Source organism: Lingula anatina, chromosome 10 (assembly GCF_051362555.1).
Source record: "Lingula anatina isolate TDL-2025a chromosome 10, LinAna3.0, whole genome shotgun sequence".
NCBI lineage: Eukaryota > Metazoa > Brachiopoda > Lingulata > Lingulida > Lingulidae > Lingula > Lingula anatina.
The window spans coordinates 18,748,164-18,765,604 of record NC_141776.1 but is presented as its reverse complement, the minus strand read 5'-3'; the positions used below and the strand labels follow the sequence as shown (position 1 = coordinate 18,765,604).

Here is a 17,441-nt window from a genome sequence, read left to right as displayed (position 1 = left end):
TCATCTCGGTAATTTGGCCCCTGCGAGCAGTGCTTAATGTAAATACTGTCAGACATATTTAGACAAACACATAACTCAATTAATTTGATCGTCATTTTATTCAACAATTCTTTAAAATAGGGGGTACACCAGGCTTTGTCAGACCAGGGAATTATATCGGACGTAATATAATCTCCCTTAAAACGAAAATATCGGAGTCAGGTAAAAAGTATTGCCATATTTTAATCCAATACAGCAAAATAAATAAATAAAAAATAAATAGAAATATAATTTTAAAAAAGGACCAATGGTGCACATCTACCTCTATCGGTAGGAAAGATGCCCAAAATTTTATATGCGAACAGAAACAAGGATAAAATGATCCAAAAAATTACAAGAAATGACAGCAAGCACACCTGAACACTATAAATATTAATACTGAATCATTTAACCCAAGTATTTTTTTTTTAAATAGAAGCGAGTCTCATATCTTTTGAAGCAGCCCTGTGCGTATCCTAATCTTACAAATAAAAGAAGTAAAATTATTTATGAACCAATGAATTGCCTGCCAATTAAGCCATTCCAAACAGCGGAGTTCACAAAACGTGGCAAAGAAAATATGAAAATAAGGTATCAATTTCAATATCAAATTCTGTAGTAAGTTGAAAAATACATCTTCAAATTATAATGACCATAGATTTTTATGCGTATTTTCCATTGTTTAATTCTTATTTGATTCTTTTACTTAAATGATTACACCTTAATTATTCAATGTTGTAACAAAATACAAAGTTGGGGAATATTGTCTTTGAACAGAGCAAATAACCCATACTTGGTGATAATAATGTCAATTAAAATACTTGAATTTTTGGTTACAAAGTTATTCCGTCTGAAATCACTTGAACCAAATGCTCATGGCTCCCGTGTACCCGTTGCCGTTCAGAGAGTACCAGCCTCGGTGTGAGTAACAGCGATTTCCTCCAGTCACATCCGGGTCCCACTTGCTGCACGTGCATGAACAAGACGTCCCACTTCCAGAGTGAACAGAGGGAAAAAACGGACCCTTGTCAAATGATCCGGACAACTGGTCGTTCTCGTTGAATCCGTATCCAGCGGGGAACGAGCTTGACCACGTCACGCCTAGGAAAAGGGTAGGAGTGTGTTACAGAGCATTGTTTTAGTCAATAGTCGCAATAGAATGGCCTTTTCTAACACAATTTGCATAGCTTGAAACTCGAGCCTTTCATTGTAACACAATTTAGATTAGACAATTACTGAAGAAGCATGCTCCTTACTTGACCCATTTTAATTAACGTTAAAACGTTAACTGTAGAGAGAGAGAACGACTCACCCAGGGCTTCAGCCAGGGCGTATCGGGTAGCAGTTCCAGATTCTCCTTTCATGGCCGTCACGGTATACCTGGCCAAAGTTCATAAACAGACAATAATCTCAATGCGTAACTAATGGCCACCCTTTCATTTCCATACTGTATATCCTTTCTAATTTGAGACTGACTTTTAACATACCTGAGGTTTAGATTTTCGGAAGTTTACAGATAGGCTATATTTAGATTTAGATTTCGAACTATGTATTTTACATATTTGCAAAGTAAAACTTGGCTTCTTCACATAGTTTAAACATACAACTTATACCTCTTCTACGTAGCCAAAACATCACTCGTTTACTAATATACTGCTTGTAATACAAAGAGGTAAAAAATCGAGTATATGATTGGCAGGATAGGCAAGGAGTAGTCGATTTAATTTGATCGAAGTCATGGAGGTGGTGGATGGACGATAAAGACTAGTAAGAAGTACAATTCCGGCAAACACAGAACGTTTTATAACGTTACCATAACGTGGCCATAACGATTTTTTTGGTAAAATTAACGTTATGGTAACGTTATAATAACGTTATGTGTTTGCTGGGATGTATAGTTTCCTTACTATTACCCAGCGAACACAAAGGATTGATTTCTGTATATCACAAAACATTCTACTTACGCCTGAGAATGCATGTGTGTCCCCAATTTGTAGTGGCTGTGGTTCTCAAACGTTATAGTGTACTTTTTATGTCTGATGTCGATCTTATAGGCGTGACTGTATTCGTCTATCGCACCGGTGGTCGGGTTATTTCCCGCCGCCATCAGCATATAATTGGCGTTGTTGGCGATTTTGATTGCGCCGTCTTGCAATGGTATCAAACCCTGGAAAAAATCCAGAATGTCACCCGTTAAAACTGTGTACCAGAAGCCAGCTGAGTGAGGACAAATTGTGGCTGGACAGTAGAAAAACGTTTGAAAATTTCCCCAGATATATATTTGTATATATCTAGTGAAAAATCAATCTGTGACCCTGGTAGAGGGTAACCCGTCACCATGCTGTTCGTAGTATTGGTCACCGTAATGGTGCCGCCCTGCTCTCGTTGTAGGCCCTAAGCAAAAAAGTGAAGAAACACAGAAAAAAAAGAAAGATGAGACAATATTTACGTGGCTATTGGCGCGGCTTATGGGGTCCCAGTTGTAGCCATTTTGTCTGTTCATGTTCACCAAATTGCGGCTGTTCCCGTCGTTGCCTGTACTGTGCATGTAGCCGTAGGAAACCAGGGTCCAACCACCGCCTGCAAAACATAAAAATACGTGAATGCTTAACAACAAAACAGCGCCAATGGCAAACACCAAAACTGTGCCCATATTTAAACGTTACCAAAAGCATGGCACCCAACTCTGGGAACTAGAGCACTCTCCAATCAAGCCATGCGCGACTTACAGGTACGACGTAACGCGACACAATGTGACGTAATTACTAATTACTGAAGAATACAGCACCGCGCCACACATTGTAACCTAAGGCAAGATATATTATGTAGCGGAACCCAACAAAACAGTGTAAAATGATCTCAGTATGTAAGTCGTGCATGATGTGTTACCGTCAAAATCCATATCACACCACGTCCTAGCAGCTAAACCGGTGTCCCCCCTGGGGCGGATAAAGTAGATACCGGTGCCGTAACTGGCGTTGTTACTGAGGATTTCGAAGCAACTACTAGCAGGCCTCCGCCAGTGACTGCCAATGGGGAACCCTACATTGAAGAAACAGAAGTTGAATTATTACAACTGTGTCTCTTTTGAGTATAACACATTGGGAAAAAGCAGGTACCGGCTGGTACTGAGATTTGCACAGACTGGTATGAAGGGAAGGCAACTTTCGGTTTTGTTCAAAATCAAAAAATTATAACGATTAATTTTTAAATACCTATTTTTTATTGAATGTAGATATATAAATTCACAGCATGAAAATATTGATATATGTATATTAGCCGTATCAGTACGTGTAGTAGACTATAGATATCTTATATGACAAACAATATGTGAACTGTCGCCATGCACAATAAGCTTAGTGTCTGCCAATTCATTGTATAAAAATAATTTGTTTGTGGCTGTAAACGTATTATCCAGAAAGAATAATGCATGATGCACACAGTAATATCAAACGCTGTACGACGCATATCCACAAGTATCAAATGCATGACTGGCCTGTAAAAGGCTTATCTATTTCACGAAGTGCTTCTCATAATAATAATGAAAACCATTATTGATTTTTGTTCACAGGTTATGTTATCGTGCAGGGAACTTCAAGAATCCCTTCCTTGATTGTGACAAAACAAACCCAATGTCAGATTTGAAGATGTCGTTCAAACCTGCCACTGTTACGTATTGCCACGTGACGACCAGCGTCATAGGTCACGTGGTATCAACTCACCTTTATGGTTGTAATCTGCCAGGGTTTTGCGCAGCGTGCCTTGCATGTACGTGATAGTAGCCGTCTTTGAGTCCCATCGAAGGAGTCCATTGACGTCATAGTACCTGTCAAATTTGAGACAAATGTATGATTAAACCCTGGCCTGTGACCAGTAATTTCATCCAAGGGGGTATTTTTCTGAAAAAGTGAATCTTTTTAACTCTCATAGTTGGCACAGCTTGAGAAATGGCAAAAGGCCGCATTCAGAACAAATTAATCCGCGGATCAAATATGGCTGACTGACTTAAAACAATGCTGCCTAATCCCCTAATGGACTCCCCGCCTCCCACACGCGCCATTCCTGCAAAGTAAATCTCGGACTGAAGTATTTAAATAAAGTTGTAAAATGTACCTTAAACAGTGTCAGTTTCATTTGTTGAGAAAAAAAAGAAGAAGAACGACCACGCGGACTCTGTGATGAACCCTTACCTGAGACCGCCGTCGTTCTCCAGTACGATGTGAGAGGGCGAGAACGGCGTGCCTGTTATGATGGTGTAATCGATGGAAAAGTGAGCGGTGTTGCCGGAATCGTAGGACACTAGGTTCCCGTCGTTTTGGAGTGTGAAGTAGACATCGTTTGTCCCTGACGTGTTACTGTGCCACACAAGCTGATGAAGAAGATTGAGAACTACATAATGTATCGTTTTCTACGGAGCTTTTAAAAGGACGTGCAAAAGAAATCATTTTTGCATTCGAACGCAACGTTAAGCTTTCACTCCAAGACGGCTACATCCTCGTCTTCGTGTTACGATTGCGTTCGAACGTAAAAATTGTTGCGTTCCCTCGCAAGTATTTCGTTCGAACGTAATTATTCGTTCCCTCGCATATGGCATTTTTAAAATTTTATTTTATTTTATTTTACTTATTTATCATTATAAATAAATGGGGTGGAGGGGGGGGGGCAAAATACTTAGTTAATCCATTGCTGGGGAGATATGGAAGTATTGGTCAACTGTTAAAAACGCAGTTTGTGTTGAGTGGGCCTTTTTCCCGTCTGCAGCAAGGAATGCTATATTTTTACACAAGAAAATCAAAATACTGTTCAAAACACAGTCAACACTGTATGACATAGAAACCGCCTCGTTCTCGTCTAGGACACGTAACTCACCTGGGGAGGATCAGCGTTCATGTACTCCCCGAGGTCATAAATGACGACATCTCCGTCCGTCTCCACATACAGCTTGTAGCGTCCGCTGGCAGAGCAGAGGGAGTCGGGGTGGTTGGTATCGGTGCGGTGGATTTTCTCCCCAGCGAGCAGTCGGTCAGGACAGCTGCTGACTGGAAATAAATATTAGCTTCGTGGATAAGTCAATGTAATCACACCTCTGGTTTAGACAACGCTTGAGCCTGTTTTACAAAACGACTACAGTCGAAAGTCGGACCAAGCAAGGACGGCTAAAAAATTAAACTGTGGCCATTGCCTTCACCAAGGAGGTAACGTCTTTTGCCTCTGTTGGTTTGATGTTGAACAGCCTAACTCAAAAGAAAATTCGAAGGACTGACTTTGATAAAATAATTAGGAAAGGTCAAAAATGGAATTATTTTCAAAATGATCTACACGTAGACACGTACAGCTGCACGTATGATGTTTTGCGTGTGAGTGTGTGCACCTACCTGACTCATTGCAGCGTGCACCTGCAAATCCTTCCTCGCACGTGCACGTGTACCCAGCTGCCGCGTCACAGCTCCTCGTGCACGTTCCGTGCATGCAAGGGTTGGGGGAGCAGGGGTTACTGTCGGGGAGCTGGAACAAAGAGGACAGTTTTAAGTTAAAATATTGTATTTAATTGTTCTGTTATCTCTTTGGCGATTTGCTGTAGACCTTTGGAATGGCCTCAGAAAGAATTTCGCGATTATAACAAAAAAAAAAAAAAAAAAAAATAATAATAATAATAATAATAATAATAATAATAACATAAAAGACAAATAAATAAAATTATAATGATAAACTTTGAGGTTCATGTCATTTGGCAAACCTCGGGTACTTTTGTTTCCTTTACTCGGAACTTTGCCGGCAGAGAGCTGAAGGTACATGTGATGTAGAAATGTAGTTGACCTAACTTTGAACTAGACACCGCACCTCTGTTGACTAAAGGCGCTCGGAAGGATATCGATCTTCCTGGGATAAAAGGTATTTTTACTCCGACTAATAACCAGCCTTAGATCCCCCTTTCCTGGCACTCGCCATTACCCTGTCTGAATAAGGAAAATTTGAAACACCCACACTAAATTTTAGTTCAAACCCTAGTCGTTAACCATGCTAATTTTCATAATATTACTTATACTTGGTTACAGAGTTACGGCGGAAACCGATCACTATATCTATCACCAATTTACAAAGGAAATAAATTGAGGAGAAATAGATCATGGCCACCCAATGTGCAGTAACGGGTGATGTGCTGAATGAAATAACAAAAGGGGAATTTTTTGCACTTAGAGATAAGTTTTTTATTTCGCTTATAATAAGTATTTTTAAAGGAAAAAACATTTGCCACTTGTAGACCATTATATCGCAGTCGTACACTTTAATGTCACTTTAAAACACGGTAGATGTATAAATTGCATCAAGCGTTTATATTTCATTTTTGTTTTGTCAAATGAACAACGTGAACTTTTGGCACCGAGTCCTAATGTTAAAAAAATCGATCTTAATACCATATCGTGACACTGACCCAGCCGTTATGTTTACCATTTTTACATTGTTAAAGCACGCATTTGTAGCTTTCTTTTATTTTTTGTAAACAACATGCCGTAAAATCATGACGTTAAATCATATTTCTTGAAATGTTTGCGGTTAACAAGTGAAATAAAAAAGAATACGCCCATTCAGTATATGTACTCCGATGTCGTTGTCTGAGGGTTTGATTTGTTTATGTTGTACATTGTAGCTAAATGACAACAATGTCAGCAATACTAAAGCCAGCGAGAGTGCTCAATCACAATTCCAAAATTGATCTCGAAAACGCACAGGAAGCTAGGCCTTAGAGGGTTTTGTTTGTATTGGATATGCTATGCTGACATTAGAGATAAGTTTTAATGGAGAGTTTTTCACGTCAACAGCAACGCATGCGTATACTTTATATTAAGAGGCGTTTCATTGATAAAATCCTAAATATGCATTCTGTCAATGCGCTTGCAGTGTAGTTGCAAGGTTTATTTCCTGTCCTGACGAAACCTTTAAAGTATAGAATGTGGTGGAGCTCAAGCATGTATTGAATGGATTTGAGACAAAAAGTCGAAACAACATTGCACTCATATTACAACTACAGCACATCCCCTTCATTTGAAGGATTTTATTATATCCAAAGCCTGCACTGGGAAAGATAATATGAGGAAGAAAATATAAACATAGAAAATATTACTTTGGGGCCTTTATGTAGTCTGCGCGGTGGAGACACGGCGTCTACAAAGAGAATAAATTGTAAATCCGGCCGTAGATTAAAGAAAACTTCATTCATGCAATAAAGTTATAATTAAACACGATTGAATTACTAAACTTTGCAGTAAAAAATAATCCATTTACTTTTCGCTTTTGTATCTATAACATAATTTTAATTGAACTCGTTTATTAAAGTTAGATCTAATAATGGAATATTACTCTCGGTTCCTGCGGTACATTGCGACGGGGCAGGACGTACGTATTATTCCGCTCTGTTTCCTCGTCGCTAGAGACGAGGAAAGTGCCGACGGGTCACTCCAAACAGGAGGCAACACACATGTAAATTCACATAGCATTCAAAGTAACCCTTTAATCGAATAAGTTTTATAAATCCATCCATTCCTGTTGTAAGAAACGTGTGGTAGTCTATAATTTAGACTGGCTAGAATATGACCATATAAGTTAAAGAGCAGTCCATACGCCATAGCAAATCCGTTTTGCCCTTACTTATGTCAACACAACTGGTCCATTTCAAGTTGTATTTTAATCGATCACATATAGCATTGATTAGTCTGCTACTCAGTGATACATAAAAACTGTAACGACTTAAAGCATATGACAAGACCCATTACAAACACACAATTGATTTTCAAAGTTCTTTTTCGTTTACAATGAAAAACAATGTCAGGGACGACAATATGTCGATAGTATTTTTCTTTAGAAAAAAAGGTATCACATTCGATAATGGATATCGAATAAAGAAAATGTTTCATATCGAATTGCTGAAGGAGCCGATAGCGGCAATTAAAGGTAAAAAGGTAGAGTTTCAGTTCTTTTTGGCAGTGTCAATTTCACAGTTTCTAAACACACCGTCAAGAGTACTTATTATTTATGCACTATGTACAAAAATACTTTGCGTGCAAGAAGCACAATAAAGACATGACTGATTAACAGGCGCTTACGATTAAGATGTAAAAGAAATATGAACAATGTTTTCATTTATTTTGCAGGTTCTAATTGCAAACAACGGGGAAAAATCAAGCTTTGTCGCATGGAAACTTAGTAGGGCACTTTGTAATTTCGTACCAAATATATAATTCTGCAATTCGTTGATATTTAGCTTTGAATGTTATCATTTGACTAATTAACAAAATGAAAAAAGAAAAAGAAAATTGAGAATAATTGAGAGAGAGAGAGAGAGAGAGAGAGAGAGAGAAAATGAAACAGAAACTGGTATCGAAATTCGATCAGACCTAAACTTTTAATCAATTCTGCATTTCGTATTATACCCTTTTTTCTAAAATTAACGGTCTTACTGTGCGCGTTTGAAATCCCATAAGTCATATTCATATATCTCTACGTACATATCCTGCAAAGCTACTTATCTTTCGCAATTTAGTGGATTTTAAAATCTACACAAAACCCTTAAGTAAAAGTACATAATGTCGATAGTGTCTCAGAACTGTATAGGAAGACATGGCTGCTGGTTTGTCATTTAGAACTAAATTACCAAAATCTAAATAGAACAAAAAGTCGAACAAAGCGGAGGGTCCAGCAATGATACGAGATTTGTCAATATCATATAAACAAAACACCTTTAAGTTACTAAATAATAACCATTCGTGAATGAAATATATATTTTAAAAAATGCTAAGAGCCGTTTGACAAGGCCAGTGATAAAAAGATTATTTAAATTTCAATTAATGAAATGGTCGCCGCCTCTATGGCTTCCAAAGAAAGTAGTCTAGATACAGTAGTCTAGCATACAGGTTTTTTTTTCTTTTCGAGTAATCAAAATGTCTGTCTGTCAGTCTGCCTGTCATGGCAAAAGACTTGTGGCAGTGTTTTGGAAGTTTTAAAAAAGAATTCAAGAGTTTAACTGAAAAACCCGCCTATGAATTGTAAATGCGATTTGAATAGGCCTAGGACTCCGTATTCGAAACTCTAAACTCTCACTCCACGTACCTGACTCTCTGTCAAACTTTTCTTGGTGGCGTACACCCAGTCAGCGTTACAGGTGAGGGATGGGGTGCCGGGGATTGTGTCAAGATGCTGGCACAGTCCAGTCAAAGTATCGTAATTAGTGGCCTCACACTGCGAGCTGGCCTGGCACTCTGTCATACACTGTCCTTCTGTTGTCCCTTCCAGCGAGGCAATCACGGTCGTCCCGTTGTCTAGATGAGAACCTCTTGCTATGAACGAATGACCATAGGTGGACAGCGAGCCCTCAATGAACGCAGGTGTCCCATAAAGTAGGAAAAGAGTGGCCAGAACGCGTGCCATATTGTTGCAAGGCGTTCTGTGACAGTCAGGTGCGACGCCGTCGGCGTTGGTTATGCTGTTTGGTTCCAATTAATCCCGTTATGAATAAAATTGATCGCACATGACCTCGGTCAGTAAATAAAGGTCGTCACTATTACGTATGCAGGTAGAATGATTCGATCTGCTTTTGTCGATTTTGTTGAAATGTTTGCATTGTATTTCCAAATTGATTGGCTTTATTTATACCTGTGGCTCTTGGGCGGATCTTAAAGGAGTTTCGGTCGATAGAGAGTATGATGGTTACAACCAACAGTTGAGAAACTGAACAGGTATAACATTTCCGCTTAAAACTAGGATGGTCAGTTTTGATGCGCTTGATTCTTAGGGTCTAGTTGTTTCAATGGAGAAAATAATTTATAAACAGAATTGCAATGCACATTTCAATTTGGGCTAAATCGGTTTGCCCAAAGCGGGAGTCAATTTTATTGATCGCCAAACAACGTTTAACTTATCGGGCACTTACATTATCAAGATATCACACCATTATGCACTTAGAATTATTTTTGACACATAGACGGGAAGATGGATGGCGTGGGTGGAGGGGGGATTTTCCTCTTTTCCCTGTAGTCAACGTCAAGCGGGCGAAAGTGGTGCATGGACCTACTAGACTTTCAACACATCCGCTCACCCTATTTACACCCCTACCAAATGGTCCATAAAAATGTAAAGGAAAAAGAAATCGGACAAATTATGTATGACATAGATCCATAGATCCATGTGCCCATCATTGGAACCAAACACAAAGAATCAGGAGCGAACCGTCAGCGGATTGTGTTAGTTGAGACAAGTGTTGGCGCACCTGTGGTTGAGAAATGTGCAGCATTGTCCCAGAATGCAGTGTTGCGGAAAGATCGTCCAATGGCGTCCACTTGATCGTGCCGCCCGGCTATCGTTATTAAAACCGTGTGCTTTCTAAAAGACCTGTTACCCAAAGGATTATATAAATTCCCTGAGACACACTTCGCCTTTTAAGGATAATGCTCTAGAGGTTTCACATTGGTAGGTGGGCTGTGAACGAAGTAAGCGTTAATGAAATGCAAGGCATTCATTGCCAAGTCCGCTATTTGCAGATTGACCTATTTCCTAGGGGAGGTCACCATGAAATGAACATTCACGACCTGTTTCTGATCTTGTAGATTCCAAGCAAGGAAAATGGCTGATGAAGAAGTGTTATTCGATGATATATACGAGCTGCAGGAAGTCATAGGAAAGTAAGTGATTCGTAATTCCGGCTATTTCCAGCTTTTTCCTGCCAGATGTTTTTGATATCGAACTGTTGACTCTGCCGTTTCCTTGGCATGTTTTAGACCCGAATTCTGTACTTCCTCCGTTTGTTTGTAAGGAAGACAACTGTGCCGTGCACTGCTTTGGCAATTATGTATTTAACAGGTGCCCCCAGACGAGGTGCAGCATTGGTCATTGCCTTGCTAGCTTTCCCAATTGCTTAATTGGGTGTTTATTAGGCCTGTGGGGATATTGACTTTTCTGAGTTTTGCTCACACACGTATGCAGACAGACAGACAGACCATTTGATATACACCTCACATGCATATTCGCATGAAAAATAACACAGAAACACTAATGTGACATGTGCATGCGTGTGCACACTTGCATGCACACACGCACATGCACACACATGCGCATGTGCGCTCACACACTCACATACACACACTCTGCAATTGCAGGGTCAATAAAGTCTTTGATGGATAACTTTATGGTTTTAATTTTTTTATTACGTATCAATGGGAATACAAACCTACTCAGTGATATATGACTGCGTAGGAAAGTTTGGACTTATTTGCCTCCTTGTAGACATGCATTTGAACATCTCTTTCCCTATTTCATATATCGTCACTCTGTTGCTAGAATTAAACATTAGGCCCTTTTCAGATTGAGTGGTATACTTACGTATGGATTGAAAAATTGACAACTTATTAACTAGCTTAACTATTACTTTGTAGATTTACTACTTAAATGGAGTCATCATGCTCTCTGTGGCCATTTAATTAACTTTAACCCAAAGAGTAGTAAGTAGTAAGGGAACTACTAAAAGTGACCCCCCCCCCCCCCAAATTTAGACTAAATGCATGATCCGACCTCTCAAAGTGTTTTAGTACAAACTGTATCACTTGGTATGCTGCTTCTTGTTGAGAGGAACTTAAGATACAGCAGTCTTCAAATCATCAACTGTAAGTAGAACTTGAGATAATTTTTTAAAAAAATTATACCTCAAATAATCTTCAAAAGAAATGCACCAGCGAATAAGAACATCGTAACTCTAAGCAAGTCCAGAACTGTTTATACATCAGCAATTACATGTTCCGTCTGATTTTCAAAGGAAATTCGCCAAGTTTTAGACATGCTTCTGGCAGCTGTTCTAGGCAGAGAAAAACACCTTGTCAGGGAATTTTGCCAATTAGACTAAACTAAACTTAGACAATATGAATCTTGTAATGATGCATAGACGTGGGTTCTTTTTTTTTTGCCACAAACATGGATAAGCGAGCCAAGAATATCTTCATTAGATGTGCAGGTAATAATAATAATTATATAATGATAATAAATGTCTGCAGTGTTGATCATTATACACATGCTGAAAGGAGCACATTTAAGAATGAGAAATGTCGAAGTCAAAAGGGTTATTAGTAAAATGAGAAAATTCATATACTAGTAGGTATATTATAATTGCATCTCTGTCTTACCTGAGGGAAGTTTATATAAAGATGTTCTTAATGCTTAAGTTCAAAATAAACACATCACAGCAAATATGATGTGTGTGCTGCTCAGTGCTTAATGCATCAATTTATCTCACCTTGTTTATTATGTAGGGGACGTGATTATAACATTTACATTTATTGAAGATACATTTTCAGCCTTGCCCTGAATATATTTGCATGAAGGAGGAATCTACCTGAGATTTTTGTATCCTAAAGAGTTGAGGTAGTTAACATTTATAGGTATCTAGTGTGTATTAAGTGGATCAATGGACATATTATGTGGGATAGGAGCAGACTGGAACTGTTAAATTGCTTGCAGGTTAGGCTGCTTGCAGCACCTTGGCTTTAGCTCAACCTAGACTGCTTTCTCTCTCTGTCTATCTCTCTCTCTCTCATACACACACAGACACAGACATACACACATTGAAAGTAGACACAAAGCAGGTTTTTAATAAAGTGATTGGGCTAATGAATTGTGAAAGGTCTGCTGTTTAGCATATCAACAATAGAATAACATCTAAAAAACAGCAACTGTAGAAATGTGTAGAATATTTGTAGTTGTGAATGAATACCTTAGCAAACTCCTCATTACTTCTTCATTTTTTCTTTAGGAAGTGTCATTACTTTCCAAGTGGAATTAGCACTTAGTTGTCATTATATGTGAAGGGGTTTTGTAAAAATCTGTCTGTTACCTTTGCTGTTTTTAGTATACAATTAAAAAAGGAGAGATTCCAGTGGCGTCAGAAATGAAGGGTGTTTGCAGGAAAGTGATGAGCTGGAAACCATATATAGCAGACATGGAACAAGTTCAGTCCTATCGTGAAAGCTAATTTTCTTATGAAATTATGAAATTAGACAACTCTATACACCCTTCAGGAACAGCAGACACTATTTTCTTCCTCATAAATAGAAGGAATAAAAAAACCTGATTCAAATAAGTCAATGGCCCTAGGGTCTGTATTCCCAGTGAGTCATGAAGCTGTAGTCCCCAGAGTGCTGCTATCGCTGATAGAGGTATTGACACGGGGGGACGTCGTGATGAGATTACGACACCGCGACCTAGCCTGGATGGTTTATTTTAATACACCTTCAGATAGAGAGGAAGAGTGGTCCTGTCAGATAAGGTAGAGCAATAGAAAGAGAGAGTTAACAAAAAAAAAAAAAACTGGCATTTACTAGTAATTGAGTCAATTTAAATGGGACATTTTTTTCTCAGAAGTTGTGAAAATATATAACTGCTGCATGCGTGCATGTGTGTGTTATATCAATGGTCTGCTTTCTGAAGTTTAATTTTAACTCTGAGTTAGATCAGAGTGAAAGGGAACAGAGCCCCATATTCACACACCCACATAAGTACACACACATTAAGACATACACACATGCACATGCACAAATGCACACACACATACACAACCCTGCTGTATTGAGAACACACTTGCCAGTAATTGTGGATAGCAGTTACAAAAAGCCTGTTGAGTGCATTTTGCTGTTGGAATAATCAAACTCTTTAACACTGACACGCAAGCTCATCTTTAAACTAATTTTTTAAAATCCGTCACTCCAGTCGAGTATTTTCTTCTCTGCATTTCAGTGGAGATGTTTTATTTATAGTCAGTATTATACATAATTTATGAGCAACATAGTGCATATAAAAACCAAATTGAAAACACACTCAAGAGTACAAGCTATACCCAATAATTCCTTAACAGGTGTCACACACCTTGACTGTAATCTGGAAAACAAATATCCAAGAAAAAAATTAAGGTGTCATTTAGTGATGAGTAAGCTTGGTGCTTGTTTTATACACAAGTTTATTCCGCAATAGTTACTTAGTAGCTCTTACAGCAGTCCAACTACCTGCACCCAACTCCACAAAATACATGGGACTATGTATTTTCTGTGGTTACTTTGGTCTATATCTAGAGATTAATGCAGGGTCTGCCCCCCCCCCATTGTTTCTTTTCACCTTGAACTTTTCACCTGTTCTTTTGGTACCGATTTAGCCAAAGACAGTAGATGCATGGTGGTCCTCCTCATCCAATTTCCTTTTCCTTTTTTTTTGGTAAGTTAGATGCAAATGAAAACCTTTTATGTAGAAAGGGGGAGGGGGGATATGACAACTATTCCCCAGCAGGAAAGTGAGCTTTATGATATTTGTGGGGGGAGGGGGGTCTGCCTTTGTAAGTTCTTAAGGTAACTGTATATTTCTGTCAGCCATATTTCATAATGGAATTTAAAAAGATTTAAAGGGATAACTCTTCGTATGAGATCTAATTTTCACAATAAAAACATTGTGAATAACTCATAGAAATATAATATACTCTGTTTTAGCACAAAAACGGCAGTTATAGCTATTATTCTGATATCTGAGCTTGTCTTTAGACCACGTGACCTCCATTGATGGGTATACTCTATTAAAATCTCTTAAGAGATTTTATTAAAAAACCAAACTTTTTAGAAAAAAAAAACAGGGACTAACTTTGAATGTAAAAATGGATTCATTAACCATTGGTAAGTGTGGGAAAATTGTTGTTTACTCCAGGAAAATTCATTTTTTGGCCGAAGCGAAGAGTTATTATACCTTTAAGAGAAGAATAAAGTTGGAAGAGAAAAAATTTGACTTGGCTTAATTTCCAGATTGTACCTGCGGCCAGTGACTCAGATCTGCCTATTTTCATCTTTGTAGTTAACAATAGCATGTTACATTTATAGCATGCAGAGTGAAAATATCCATGAAAATGCCTGTCTGTGCATATACCATTGGTCATGACTGGAAAACAAATGCCTGCACATTGATTATCATTCGCACCTTTTAACTTGGAAGTCTTTTCATGCGAAAGCAGAAGTCACGCTATTGACTGATTTTTTAAAATTCTCTGAGTCAGCTGATAAGTTCTCTCAAACTTGACATCAAATACAGATAAGAGCTTGCAGCATGTTAGGTTAAGGATGTACATAAGATAAAATATGGAAAAATGGAAATTTTATTAAGTCATGAGTACCAGTAAAAGGCCACATTTCATCTCATTTTCAAGGGTCAGTGCAGTTTCATTTTTATTTTCAGCTCTTAGTTGCCAAAAAGAACCAAGAAAAAGACCAGTTTTTGTAGTTGACTTTAAAGTTCCCGAACTGTGACTGTCAGAAAAACTGACTTTTTTCTGTTGACGTGTTTTCTGTCAGTTGTAAATTGGGTAGGGTATGACTAGTTTTCGTTTTTTTATGAATTAATTCTTTTCGGCTCCTGTCCTCCATAAACTACTAGTATTTCACATATTGTGAAGATGAAAAAAAGATAGATAATAGAAGTCATAGTGCCAACATTCATGTTCTCAGCAGGGGTATTTCAGTTTATTCTCAAGGTTCTGTTTTCTCTGTTTGAAAGGCGTAATCAGTTTAGATTGGCAATGACAAATGCTGTCCCTGCTGTTTATTAGGTTATTGATAATTCAATCACACCTCGGGGCTGGCGATACCTGAGTGAGTAATGTGGGGCCAGCGCTAAATGGAGGATCTAGGAGATTGTGACTGGGAGAGAAAAAAAGAAAAAAAAAGGTGCCACACTAATTACAATGAATTAAATGAAGACAGTATTGGACATGTTGCAGAACTGAATACATGAAACATGCATTCTGCCTTGTGTATCCCTCACGGAAGTAGACAGTGATGGAATCAATTGTTTTATTTCTTAAAAAAGTAAAAGTGTGAATGATGTCACGGGCTGACAACAGGTGGAGCTAGCAAAAGGGAGTACACCCCACCCCCTCTCGTTCCCCCCCCCCCCCTCCCCAAAATGTAGCAACATGTTTGAACCAGTTAAACTGGTGTGATATGTACAGAAAACGGGCCCCAGCCCACTAACTACCACTGGCTATGAGTGGTGTCATAGGTGACCTCTCTGTGTCCTCAACTGTGGGAACTGCTCTTACGGGGCTCTGTGGAACACAACATGTGGTTATCTCATTTCTATTTAGATTTGATGAAAATGTTTTGCTTTGAGTGACTGAATTTTGAAACAATTTATATTGAATACTTTAAAGGATCAGTAATTTAGAATTTATCTTATCTGTTTTATGGGGCACATATTATTCTCAATATTTTATAGATAAATAAACGGATAAGTTTGCAAATGTCATGAAATAAAGTAACCAAGATTATATGAAACACAAGCTTAAGGTTGTCAACAGTGAAATTAATGGGGGAAGAGACATTGATGTTACACTGAAATATTACTACTAAGTTCTTAAAGCTGCTGCCAGAGCACAGAATTAGATTTGACATTTTATTTGCTGACACTTGTTCTGATAGGTTGCTGAGACCTATCAGTTTTCAAAGCTTACCAAGAAAGCAAAATACGCTAATCTCCACTGCTGTTTCATAAACTAAAAGGTGTTTTTTTTTTCAAGATTGCAAGGTGCAAATATATGGCTTATTTCAGTAGAAGGTACAGTGGATACCAAATTACACTAAAGAAACAGAGGTACTCCCAGTGGGTTGTATTGGTATAAACTTGGAAGCTGGTTTTCAGCTGATAATTGCTAGTACTGGCATTTTCTTAGAGCTCAGAGCACATTCAGAACTGCGGACTAAGACCCCATTCCCAAAGATTTTAGATTGATCTATCCCTGTGGGGAGTCTCACTAGATTACTGTCAGCTTAGCCGGCTTAAGCATCTGTCCCGCCTACTAAAAGCTGTAAGGGGGTAATTAACTTTTGTGCTCGCTCTGCTGACAGCAAGTTAGTGTGAACCTCCAGGGAGTTAGGTCGATCTGTATGGATTGATCTAAATCTCTGGGAATGCACTCTAACAAATCCTTGGATCAGATACATATGACAGACCTACTTAAATGATTGTTGCGTAGAATTTATGTGTAGAATTTATGCAGTGCCTAATCAAGACTTTTTAGTGGGTTGCCATGTTTGATCTGCGGATCTGTTAGTCCCCTGTTCTGAATGTGTTCTTAAAATAAACGTACCCCCAGTCATTTGTTTTAATGCCATTTACATGATCTATACAGTGCACTTGATAATAATTTGCATCAAAACAAATATATATGTTTATAATCAAAACAAACATTTATGTTTATAATCAAAACAATTAAGAGGCATCTGTATTGTAATTAGCACTATATTATGGAGTTGTCAGGTACCACATATGCAGATCATGACATGTTAATGAGATCGATATTTTTAACCGTGTACTTAATAATTACATTGGCCTTAAATAGAATCCCGACCAACATGGGG

General features: G+C 38.3%; 2 protein-coding genes across 21 annotated transcripts in view; one reads left to right on the top strand and one right to left on the bottom strand.

Moving 5' to 3' along the window:
* Positions 1 to 79: 79 nt before the first annotated feature.
* LOC106172899 (uncharacterized) lies at positions 80 to 10,243 on the bottom strand. The gene is made up of 10 exons (XM_013553827.2): positions 9,124 to 10,243; positions 5,394 to 5,523; positions 4,888 to 5,057; positions 4,209 to 4,387; positions 3,741 to 3,844; positions 2,908 to 3,060; positions 2,468 to 2,598; positions 1,983 to 2,185; positions 1,331 to 1,398; positions 80 to 1,119 (listed from the first exon to the last, which is right to left on the bottom strand). Exons 1-10 carry the CDS (start codon positions 9,439 to 9,441, stop codon positions 875 to 877), a joined length of 1,701 nt encoding a protein of 566 aa, XP_013409281.2. The 5' UTR covers positions 9,442 to 10,243; the 3' UTR covers positions 80 to 874.
* Positions 10,244 to 10,305: 62 nt separating this feature from the next.
* The window catches only part of LOC106163513 (peripheral plasma membrane protein CASK), a 134,350-nt gene continuing 127,214 nt past the window's right edge, over positions 10,306 to 17,441 (top strand). For 6 of the 20 annotated variants that reach the window (XM_086996812.1, XM_086996809.1, XM_086996808.1 and 3 more), the window contains exons 1-2: positions 10,307 to 10,479; positions 10,617 to 10,691. In XM_086996812.1, the coding sequence (XP_086852938.1) occupies positions 10,633 to 10,691 (59 nt within the window). In that variant the 5' untranslated portion in view covers positions 10,307 to 10,479; positions 10,617 to 10,632. Of the gene's footprint in view, positions 10,480 to 10,616; positions 10,692 to 17,441 lie in introns of all 20 variants that reach the window. The other 14 variants (XM_086996817.1, XM_086996813.1, XM_086996810.1 and 11 more) reach the window with 4 other exon arrangements.